Below are 12466 nucleotides of genomic sequence, written 5' to 3' on the forward strand. Positions count from 1 at the left end.
GCGCGCGCGCACACACACACACACACACACACACACAGTGGGATATCACTCAGCCATAAAAAGAATGAAATAATGCCATTTGCAGCAACACGGATGGACCTAGAGATTGTCACACTAAGTAAGCCAGACAAAGACAAACATGATATGATATTGCTTATTGTAGAATCTAAAAAAAATAAATGAACTTATTTATAAAACAGAAATAAACCCAGACACAGAAAACAAATTTATGGTCACCAAAGGGGAAAGGGGGAAATTAGGAGCTTGGGATTAACACATACATGGTGCTGCTGTTGCTGCTGCTAAGTCGCTTCAGTTGTGTCCGACTCTGTGCGACCCCATAGACGGCAGCCCACCAGGCTCCCCCGTCCCTGGGATTCTCCAGGCAAGAACACTGGAGTGGGTAGCCATTTCCTTCTCCAATGCATGAAAGTGAAAAGTGAAAGTGAAGTTGCTCAGTCATATCTGACTCTTAGTGACCTCATGGACTGCAGCCCACCAGGCTCCTCCGTCCATGGGATTTTCCAGGCAAGAGTACTGGAGTGGGGTGCCATTGCCTTCTCCAACATATACATGCTACTATCTATAAAATAATTAACCAACAAGGACCTACTGTATAACACAGGGAACTATATTCAATATTTTTTAATAACCTATAAGGGAAAAGAACCTGAAAAAGGATACATAAGTATCTACTGAATAAATAAATCATTGAATCACTTTGCTGTACACCTGAAACTAACACAATGTGTAAGTCAATAATTACAATTACACTTTAGTAAAAAAGAAAAAAAGAGAAGGAAAGGCACTGATGACAGTATATAAACTCTTATTTTTTGCAAAGGTGAGCAGGGAAATAGAGCTATAGCTGGAGGGGGGAAGAGAGTTCAAGTTTTTCTTTCTTTTTTTTTTTAAATTTTTTTATTTTTTTGAGTTCAAGTTTTTCGTTTTTGCTTTTTGGATGGGAGAAATGACAGTATGTTTATGTATGGATACGAATGACTCAGATGAGAGGGAACAATTGACGGCTGGAGCCACGTCCTTGAAGGGATGGGATCCAGTGCACAGATGGAGGAACTGGCTGCAGACAGCAGAGATCACTCGTGATTAATGTGCACGTGGGCACAGAGGCGGGTAGTATGTAGATGGGGGCAGGGGAGCCTTCGGTAGTTCTGAGAACTCTAATTTGCTCCAGAAAATAGAAGGTCATGTCATCAACTTAAGAGTAAGGATGGGGAGGGGGTGGGTTAGGGGAGTTGAAGGTGCTGCCTGAATAGCTAGCGTCTCATCCGAGAACACATGATTGAGTGTTTATAATATCTCTGTGGACTAACACAGCCTGGCTTTATTGAGGACTAAGTGGAGTAGTAATTGGCCATCAAGGAATGGAGTGATGCCAGTCTAAACAGAGCTTCTTCCGCTGGGACTTGACCTTAGTTCTTTTTGAATTGATATTATTATGACAGACCATGCCAGGGCCAAATTAAGGCCTTTATGTAATTCAAAATAAAAATGTTAAATCACAAGATAGATATAACAAAGTCCAATAATACATTTTCCCCTTATGGTAACAACTCTTTTTTGAGTTGTTACAACTAGCTTTTTGGCTAGTGTTTTAAAAATAGTGAGGGGGACTTCCCTGGTGGGCCAGTGGCTGGGACTCCACGCTCCCAATGCAGGGGGCCTGGGTTTGATCCTTGGTCAGGGAACTAGATCCCACATGCCGCAACTAAGACCCAGCACAGCTAAATAAATAAAAATAAATATTTTAAAAATACACATAAATGAGGGAACTCCCTGGTAGTTCAGTGGCTAGGACTCTGTGCTCTTGCTGCTGAGGGCCCAGGAGCAATCCCTGCTCAGGGAATTAAGAGCCCACAAGTCGGGGAGCACGGCCCCCCAAAAAGTAAATATCAAATTCTTTGCAAGAGCTTTTGTTTTGGTGTTCTGCCTTATTGGTGCCTTCCACACAGGCCTAGTGTGGAAGGGTTTAGTGTCCTTCAGGTAAATACAGAGCCCAGTAGACCCAGGGAAGTTTTGGCAAATTTGTGAAAGACACAAAGTCAGAGGAGCCACTGATAAGTTGATAAACAGAGATTAAAAATGACTGGAGAAATGGGCCAGATTTAACAAGATGAGAATTCAACAGACTCCTTGCTCTTAGGTCCAGGAAATCAACTACTCACAAATAAAGCAGGGGGAAACCACAGCTTAGTGGCAGCACCTATAAAAGACTTAGCAGTGGGATCAGTAGAAACTCACTGACGCTGGAAGCACAGACCTCAAAGCAGTGAAAGCGACAGGGAGGTGGTAGGATTTCGGATGCCTTTTAGTTTCTTCTATATCTTTTCCTTTATCTTTCAAATTTCTTACAATGATAATGACTTTTATAATCCTAAAATATTAAAAACTTGCTCTTATTTTCAGTTCAGTTAAGTCACTCAGTCGTGTCCGACTCTTTGCGACCCCATGAACTGCAGCATGTCAGGCCTCCCTGTCCATCACCAACTCCCGGAGTTCACCCAAACCCATGTCCACTGTGACGGTGATGCCATCCAACCATCTCATCCTCTGTCGTCCCCTTCTCCTCCTGCCCTCAATCTTTCCCAGCATCAGAGTCTTTTCCAATGAGTCAGCTCTCCGCATCAGGTGGCCAAAGTATTGGCATTTCAGCTTCAACATCAGTCCCTCCAATGAACACCCAGGACTGATCTCCTTTAGGATGGACTGGTTGGATCTCCTTGCAGTCCAAGGGACTCTCAAGAGTCTTCTCCAACACCACAGTTCAAAAGCATCAATTCTTCTCTGCTCAGCTTTCTTTATAGTCCATCTCTTGCATCCATACATGACTACTGGAAAAACCATAGCCTTGACTAGACCGTCCTTTGTTGGCAAAGTAAGGTCTCTGCTTTTTAATATGCTATCTAGGTTGGTCATAACTTTCCTTCCAAGGAGCAAGCATCTTTTAATTTCATGGCTGTGATCACCATCTGCAATGATTTTGGAGCCCAGAAAAATAAAGTCAGCCACTGTTTTCCCATCTATTTGCCATGAATTGATAGGACCGGATGCCATGATCTTTGTTTTCTGAATGTTGAGCTTTAAGCCAACTTTTTCACTCTCCTCTTTCACTTTCATCAAGAGGCTCTTGAGTTCTTCTTCACTTTCTGCCATAAGGGTGGTGTCATCTGCATATCTGAGGTTACTGATATTTCTCCCAGCAATCTTGATTCCAGCCTGTGCTTCTTCCAGCCCAGCGTTTCTCATGTAGTCTGCATAGAAGTTAAATAAGCAGGGTGACAATATACAGCCTGGACGCACTCCTTTTCCTATTTGGAACCAGTCTGTTGTTCCATGTCCAGTTCTAACTGTTGCTTCCTGACCTGCATATAGGTTTCTCAAGAGGCAGGTCAGGTGGTCTGGTATTCCCATCTGTTTCAGAATTTTCCACAGTTTATTGTGATCCACACAGTCAAAGGCTTTGGCATAGTCAATAAAGCAGAAATAGATGCTTTTCTGGAACTCTCTTGCTTTTTTGATGATCCAGAGGGTGTTGGCAATTTGCACCATGAATATAAATATGGCCTCTAATAATGGTATCAGCAGTGCAGTCCCACTCTGTGCCACTCCTAGGCTGCTGAGTTGAGTCTGGGTGTTTTTGAGTTGAGCAGGCAACACATTGAATGGCTTGGAAACCATATCAGATAAAGAAAGCTTGCAAGAGAAAGCTCAGAGTGAAAACCCGGTCAGGAAGCAAGGACTAGGACTTGAGTGCTGTCTTCGAATACATCAACTTGTACAAGAGGACTACTGGCAGAAACTAATGGGAGATGGGTGTCTCCCCCAGAGAATGAAGGGCAAAGCGGGACAGATGCTCCATGGGGAACGGGAAAGAGAATTCCAGCTCAGAAAGGGTAGCTGAACTAGCTGACCCTCCAAGACTTTTCTCAGTCTTAATGTTAGAATTTTTGAAAATATGAAGTCTTTTATCAGAATTCTCTTCAAATTCAAATCTTCAAACTGGTGACATCTCAGTGAAATCTGTAGTTTGTTAACAGTATCGTGCCAGTGTTAATTTTTTGGTCTTCACAAATGTACTGTGGTTCTCCATATCGATGGCAAATGTACCAAATGACATTTGAGGTAACTAGAGGGTACTGTTTCTGTCCTTTATCCAGCCCATCTTTGCATGAAATGATCCCTTGGTATCTCTAATTTTCTTGAAGAGATCTCTAGTCTTTCCCATTCTGTTGTTTTCCTCTATTTCTTTGCATTGATCACTGAGGAAGGTTTTCTTATCTCTTCTTGCTATTCTTTGGAACTCTGCATTCAGATGCTTATGTCTTTCCTTTTCTCTTTTGCTTTTCGCTTCTCTTCTTTTCACAGCTATTTGTAAGGCCTTCCCAGACATCCACTTTGCTTTTTTGCATTTCTTTTCCATGGGGATGGTCTTGATCCCTGTCTCCTGCACAATGTCACGAATCTCCATCCATAGTTCATCAGGCACTCTGTCTATCAGATCTAGTCCCTTAAATCTATTTCTCACTTCCACTGTATAATCATAGGGGATTTGATTTAGGTCATACCTGAATGGTCTACTGGTTTTCCCCACTTTCTTCAATTTAAGTCTGAATTTGGCAATAAGGAGTTCATGGTCTGAGCCACAGTCAGCTCCTGGTCTTGTTTTTGCTGACTGTATAGAGTTTCTCCATCTTTGGCTGCAAAGAATATAATCAATCTGATTTCGGTGTTCACCATCTGGTGATGTCCATGTGTAGAGTCTTCTCTTGTGTTGTTGGAAGAGGGTGTTTGTTATGACCAGTGCGTTCTCTCGGCAAAACTCTATTAGACTTTGCCCTGCTTCATTCTGTATTCCAAGGCCACATTTGTCTGTTACCCCAGGTGTTTCTTGACTTCCTTCCTACTTTTGCATTCCAGTCCAGAATATAAATTGCATTATATATTCCCTATAATGAAAAGGACATCTTTTTTGGGTGTTAGTTCTAAAAGGTCTTGGAGGTCTTCATAAAACCATTCAACTTCAGCTTCTTCAGCGCCACTGGTTGGGGCATAGACTTGGATTATTGTGATATTGAATGGTTTGCCTTGGAAACGAAGAGATCATTCTGTTGTTTTTGAGATGGCATCCAAGTACTGCATTTTGGACTCTTTTGTTGACCATGATGGCTACTCCATTTCTTCTAAGGGATTCCTGCCCACAGTAGTAGATATAATGGTCATCTGAGTTAAATTCACCCATTCCAGTCCATTTTAGTTTGCTGATTCCTAGAATGTCGACGTTCACTCTTGCCATCTCCTGTTTGACCACTTCCAATTTGCTTTGATTCATGGACCTGACCTTCCAGGTTCCTATGCAATATTGCTCTTTACAGCATCAGACCTTGTTTCTATCACCAGTCCCACCCACAACTGGGTGTTGTTTTTGCTTTGGCTCCATCCCTTCATTCTTTCTGGAGTTATTTCTCCACTGATCTCCAGTAGCATACTGGGCACCTACCGACCTGGGGAGTTCCTCTTTCAGTATCCTATCATTTTGCCTTTTCATACTGTTCATGGGGTTCTCAAGGCAAGAATACTGAAGTGGTTTGCCATTCCCTTCTCCAGTGGACCACATTCTGTCAGACCTCTTCCACCATGACCTGCCCATCTTGAGTGGCCCCACATGGCATGGCTTAGTTTCATTGAGTTAGACAAGGCTGTGGTCCATGTAATTAGATTGACTAGGGCAAGGAGATCCAACCAGTCCATTCTAAAGGAGATCAGTCCTGGGTGTTCTTTGGAAGGACTGATGCTAAAACTGAAACTCCAATATTTTGGCCACCTCATGTGAAGAGTTGACTCATTGGAAAAGACTCTGATGCTGGGAGGGATTGGGGGCCGGAAGAGAAGGGGGTGACAGGATGAGATGGCTGGATGGCATCACTGACTCGATGGACGTGAGTCTGAGTGAACTCCAGGAGTTGGTGATGGACAGGGAGGCCTGGCGTGCTGCAATTCATGGGGTCGCAAAGAGTCGGACACGACTGAGCGACTGAACTGAACTGAACTGAAAGGGTACTGTACTATTTTTTCAACTTTTCTATAAACTTAACACTATTCCAAAATAAAATGTCTATTAAAAACATAACAAATTTTAAAGAATCTAAAAAAAAAGACTGGGTATACGTTTGTGTATATAACTGGTTCACTTTATTGTACAGCAGAAACAAACACAACATTGTAAATCAACTATACTTCAATTAAAAAAAAAATCAGGGTCTTGCCTGGTGGTTCAGTGGTTAAAACTTTTGAGCTTCCACTACATGGGGCAGAGGTTGGATCCCTTGTGAGGGAACTAAGATTCAACACATCATGTGGTATCAGATCAGATCAGATCAGTCGCTCAGTCATGTCCGACTCTTTGCGACCCCATGAATTGCAGCACGCCAGGCCTCCCTGTCCACCACCAACTCCCGGAGTAGCCAAAAAAAAACAAAACAAGAAGAAGAATATGAGCTCAACTCTATGCAGTAGAATTTTTCTCAGACTATGGTCACAGGATGTTCGAGTGAATGAGCTGGGGCCTTTGGGCCGACACAAGACTTGAACCCGTGTCTCTTATGCCTCCTGCATGGGCAGTCGGGTTCTTTACCACTAGGGCTACTTGGGAAGTCCAAGTATCACAATGGTAATCTATATTTGTGACTTAGAGCTCACAAAACATACGCTGTTTTATCTCCACTCCAAGAATGTGATGTAACTAGGGTTGGTGTTATCACTACGTACAAGCCAAAAAACTGAGGCAGCTCAGCAAGCTTCATCCACCAGCCCCCCGTCACTCAGCGGCTGGCTGGGCCAGGCTACAAATTTGTCTCCTCACTTTAAGGTTTTCTCCAAAGTCTGGAACCATCCCTGTTCACTCCAGCCTGAACAGTTTGTTGAACTGTCCACTGGGTTTGGTTCTCAGAGCTTGACTGCAGGATGGAAAGGGTGCTCACTGAAGCACCGTTTGCAAGAGTGACACATATCTGAACATCTATCAGCAGAGGAATGATTGAATAAATGACAGGCCATTCATTCTGGAAATAGTACACAGTTGTTAAAAAGAATGTGGTAGAGCTGCAATTACTGGAACAGAATATATGGTTAGACAAAAAAAGCACATTGCTAGGGCAGTATGTGTAATATGATTACATGTTTGTAAAGAAAAAGTAAGTTAAAATAAAACTATAAACACACACACATATATATACACACAGAGAGAGAAGTCTAGAAGGTTATTCCCTGAGGGGGATGTAATAGCTTTGTAATGAAAAAAACAACAATGAAATAAACTAAGTTCAGGAAACCTGGCATTAAGTGGAAGGAATGGTTTACTTCCATGATCTCCTTTTCTTATCCCATTTCTCTCCTGTCTCCTCTTCCAAACAAAGGAATAAGAATGCTTCTTTGTTCCTTCCCTTCTTAGACATGGAAAGACTGTAGCACTGATTTTCTTTAAGGAGGGAGGCCTGGGGCTGAGGACCACAAGATGTGAGATTTGAGGCTAACCCAAATCCTAACCTACAGTAAATGAACTTCAAGATCTATTTGGCTCACCTACCCTTTTTTTTTTTGTTAATGTTAACCTAGATACTGGTTGGTTTCTTTGTAGCCCTTGTTCCTGGGCTAAATCTCTTATCACTGAGACATCAGATCCTTTGCCACCTGAGTCTGCCAACCTACTTATTTGCTCTAGCCCTGCCCAGCACAGGGAGGCTCCCTGAGTTCTCCTTTCCATGGGAACCCACCCTGAAATTCTGCTTCCTTTCTTCTTCCTTCTTTTTCATGTGCCCCGGCCATGGGGTGGAGTGGCTGAGAGCAGCACACTATGATGGAAAGAATACAGGCTTTAGAATAAATCAGACTTGGCACACTATCCTGCCTCTGCCATTATCAGTCAGAGAAAGCAATGGCACCCCACTCCAGTACTCTTGCCTGGAAAATCCCATGGACGGGGGGGCCTGGTTTGCAATCCATGGGGTCGCTAGGAGTCGGACACGACTGAGTGTCTTCACGTTCACTTTTCACTTTCATGCATTGGAGAAGGAAATGGCAATCCACTCCAGTGTTCTTGCCTGGAGAATCCCAGGGACAGGGGAGCCTGGTGGGTTGCCATCTCTGGGGTCGCACGGAATCGGACACGACTGAAGCTACTTAGCAGCAGCAGCCATTATCAGTTGCTTAACCTTGGGAGAGTTTCTTAACCTCTGAACATTTAACTTCTCTGAACCTCAGTTTTTGCTTCTTTAAAATGAGAATGAAACATTCTCACAGGACTTTCCTGATGGTCCAGTGGTTGAGAATCTGCCTGCCAATGCAGGGGACACAGGATTGATCCCTAGTCTGGGAAGATCCCACATGCCTCAGGGCTACTAAGTCCGTGCGCCACAGTTAATGAAGCCCATGCACGCTAGAGCCCATGCTCTGCAACAAGAGAAGTCATCGCAAAGAGAAGCCTGTGCATGGCAACAAAGAGTGCACCCACTTGCTGCAACTAGAGAAAGCCTGTGCACAGCAATGAGCACCCAGTGTAGCCAAAAATAAATAAATAAATAAAGTTTTAATAAGTGCTCATAGGATTGTGATGAAGAATAACCATGATGAAAACCCCTGAGCGTCTAATCTAGAGTGAGGACAACCTAGTGTGACTAGGTGGCAAGGGATTGGGCTTTACTTGGTGGGGTGGGCAGAGCCCACAATGCCAAGTTCCACTCCACTTTCCTTCCAAGAGGGCAACTTATGTACTATGTACAACAGGCAATGTGCTAGGATCCACAATACTTCTAGGAGCCCATGAAAATGTTTTTTAATGATCTTAATTTCTTTTAAATCAGAAGAAAAAATTGATGAATGTTTATGTCTAGGACATTGTAATATTGTTATATCAATCAATTAATTATAAATATAATCATTAGTGATTTTATTATATTGATATTATATTCTTCCTTACAGCAACACAGTTGTAAAATACAATTTTTAATATATTACCTTTTTCAAATGGAGGAATGGGCCCACAAAGGCACACGTGCTAAGGGCCCATGAAAGTTACAATATGGCCCTTACTTTTAACCCTCTTAAAGTCCTCCTTGGGGAGGACTTTACAGATTGACTGAGGAAAATGGATGTGAGAGGGCATAGGTAGGGAGGTGGGGAAGAGACATGCAAGGCCCTCAATGATCACATTCTTCCCAGTGCAAGCTCTCACCCTGTGGAATTTTTTCCATTTCTGTCCTAGGAACTTTATTAATACATTTGCTTGGACTCATTGGGTAGGGGACCATATGGTATGTTCTAAAATACCACTCTACTCAAGTCATTTGGTGGGTCAAAATTGTAAATATACAACTCAACAACAAAAAAACCAGACAATTAAAAAATGGGCAAGGACTTGAACAGACATTTCTCCAAAGAAGATATACAGATGCCAATAAACACATGAAAAGAGGTTCAACACCACTAGTCATTAGGGAAATGTAAATCAAAACCACAGTGAGATACCATTCACACCCATTCGGATAGCCACTATCAAAAATCAAAAAATAACAAGTGTTGTAGAGATGTAGAGAAATTGGAACCCTAAGCATTGCTGGTAAGAATGTAAAGTGTACAGCTGGGAAACAGTATGACAGGTCTTCAAAAAATTAAACAGAATTACCACACATTTTTGCAATTCTACTTCTGGGTATAAATCCAAAAGAATTGAAAGCAGGGACTCAAAGAGATATTTGTAAAACCATGTTCACAGCAGCAGTATTCACAACAGCCAAGCAAGCCAAGTATCTACTGATGAATGAATGAATAAAAAAAATGATGTACTTATATACATATATATGTATATAATATTACTCAGCCTTAAAAAGGAAGGAAATTCTGACACATGCTACAAAATGGATGTGCCTCGGAAATGTTATGCTAACTGAAATAAGCCAGACACAAAAGGACAAATTTTGTATGATTCCACTTACACTAGGTACTTAGTCAAATACAAACAGATCAAAAGTATAATGGTGGAGGCCAGGGGCTGTGGGGCACGTAGAATGAAGAGTTATTATTTAATAGATACAGAGGTTCAGTTCGGGAAGGAGAAAAATTCTGGAGATGGATGGTGGTGATAACTGCAGAGCAACGTGAATGTCAATCAATACTTAACAGCACTGAACAACATGCCAAAAAATAATCAAAATGGTAACATTTATATTATGTTTATCTTATCACCAACTTAAAAAAAAAACAACAGGAATGTATATAGTTCTCCTTTTGCCCAAGTTCTAATTCCTTAGCTGCCAGCCAAGCGTCACTTCTCTTCCCTACAGGCAGGTATACTCTGGAGGCCCTGTCTTCTCCCTCAGGATACCCTCCAGGGTAAGCACAGGCTCTGCAGCTCACAAGAGGTGGCACTGCCTTTGTCCGGAATCCCTGCTGCACCCCTCTTGGCCTGTATAAACCTCACCCATCCTTCAAGCGTTAGTGCTTCATCCCCTTCCCCACTCATGAAGCCTGTACTGACTAATCTAGCTGGTTACCCATTTCTGCCTTTTCTTATCTCTCAGCAGACAACTAAAGATCTGCATTGTGTTCATCACCAGTCATACAGGACAGCGCCTTCAACTTCCCCTGGGGTTCTCACTCACTTGTTTCCGCAACAGAAAAGCAGAGAATGTCTATCCTAATGACAGATGAGACCGTATATGAAAACAAAAGTATACAGACTAACCAAGGTTTCATTCTTCCCTCATCCCAATTAACATGCAATGAAAACAAGCTTAGTTTGTCCAGCTAAGTTTGTTTATGAAATGAAAGGCAGGACTCCATTCTCAATGTGAAGCAGAAGAAGAGGGGATACTAGCCTGAGGAACAAGGGTTAACAATAGTTTCAGGAACAAGGGGGTTTTGATGCTGGAGTGAATCATCAGAGGAGTGGAATTAGAAAGCAGGCTGAGGGACTTCCCTGGCAGTCCTGTGGTTAAGAATCTGCGCCTCCACTGTAGGGGGCCAGGTTCAGTCCCTGGTGAGGGAACTAAGACGCCACACGGCAGAGATTTGGGGAATCCCACACAACCAGGGCCTGGGGGAAAAAACAAGCAGAATTCCTTCCCAGGAATAGACGGACTTTTCTTACAAGCACCCAGTAATAATAACCCATGTTTTTGAGTGTTTACTAGATACCAGACACTGTGTTCAGTGTTTTACATGGATTATCTCATTTCACCCTCACAGATAATCTCCTAAGGTACTATTTCCCCCATTTTACAAATGAGGAGACTGGCGCTAAGAAGGTAGATAATTCACTCAAGGTCACAAAGCTCTAAGTGGTACCAGGAATGGGCCCAGGTCCATGAAACTCGATTCAAACTGTACTGAAGCGTGCAGTCAGGTTGCCTTTGGCTTCCTCCCGGGTTTTGTGGTGTCAGGCAGGTGGAGAGTGGTGGAAGAGTCTTCCCTTTTGGGCTGAGGCCTCAGGGAATTCCGGAACTGGGCTGGGGGTGAGGGACTTGAACTGGGAGAGGCGCTCACCTACCTGCTGGAGGAGGCGTGGTTGGAAAGCTAGTCATCGCGGTAGGTGATCGGGCACCGGGAGGGAGGTGCGGGTCTGTAGGAAAAGGGACAGAGCCCAGCATGAGGTGGGTGGGCCCGTGCCTGGGGCTGAAAACGACCGGAAATCCCAAGAAAGCCTCTGGTGCCAGGTTTTCCTGAATCCCTTCGCCTCCCCCCACCCACCCTTTCCCCTTTAAGCGTCTATCCCGAGATCCCTTCACTGGGTCACCACGTTTACCTAGGAGGTTTATCAAGGCCTGAGAAAGTTAGGTAGAGTCTGCAAATTAGCAACGGACCCGGGCTCGCCCAGGCGCGGTAATAGGTTCCCCCCCTACCACCGGCTCTCCCCCAGCCCGCGAGTTGGGGGAGCCGTCCACTAGGTGTCAGGAGAGCGCAGGGAGGGCAGGCCCCCGGCCCAGGCTCGGTGGCGGCGCGGGGGCAGGGACCCGGCCCCGCTGGAGGAGCCAGGAGCAGGGAACCGGATGGAGGGTTCTCAATCGTCCGCCGGCCCGTCCGAGACGGCCGGTTGTCGGGGCCCGGCTCGCCGCCCCCCAGCGCCCCTCGGTTGTCCGCTGCGCCGTCCGCGCGGTCTACCGACCCCCGCTGGCCGGGCCCCTGGGCCCGCCCCCCACTTGGCCCTGCCGAGACTGGGACACCCTGGGGCCCTCGCCGCGTCCACGATCGTCGGGGCTCGCGGCCCCCGCCCCGGCCCGACTCCGCCCCGGCCCCCTTTACCGCGCCAGGCAGGGCTTGCTGCGCTCCGAGGGCGGCCCGTCCCGGGCACCGGTTCCGAGCCGCCGCGACGGGAGGCTCCAGCAGAGGCCCAAGTTCGGCAGCTCTGGGTTTCAGTTCCTCCGCGGCCGCGGAGGAACTGAAACCCAGAGCTGCC

General features: G+C 44.8%; 1 protein-coding gene across 1 annotated transcript in view; it reads right to left on the minus strand.

Moving 5' to 3' along the window:
• SMAGP (small cell adhesion glycoprotein) overlaps positions 1 to 12440 on the minus strand; it is a 26252-nt gene extending 13812 nt beyond the window's left edge. The window contains exons 1-2 of the mRNA XM_010857841.1: positions 12313 to 12440; positions 11561 to 11632 (exon numbers count right to left, since the gene is read on the minus strand). Coding sequence (XP_010856143.1) covers positions 11561 to 11594 — 34 coding nt within the window. The 5' untranslated portion in view covers positions 11595 to 11632; positions 12313 to 12440. The remainder of the gene's footprint in view (positions 1 to 11560; positions 11633 to 12312) is intronic.
• Between the last annotated feature and the right edge of the window lie 26 nt (positions 12441 to 12466).

This window comes from Bison bison, unplaced genomic scaffold, assembly GCF_000754665.1.
Source record: "Bison bison bison isolate TAMUID 2011002044 unplaced genomic scaffold, Bison_UMD1.0 scf7180017864383, whole genome shotgun sequence".
Lineage (NCBI taxonomy): Eukaryota > Metazoa > Chordata > Mammalia > Artiodactyla > Bovidae > Bison > Bison bison.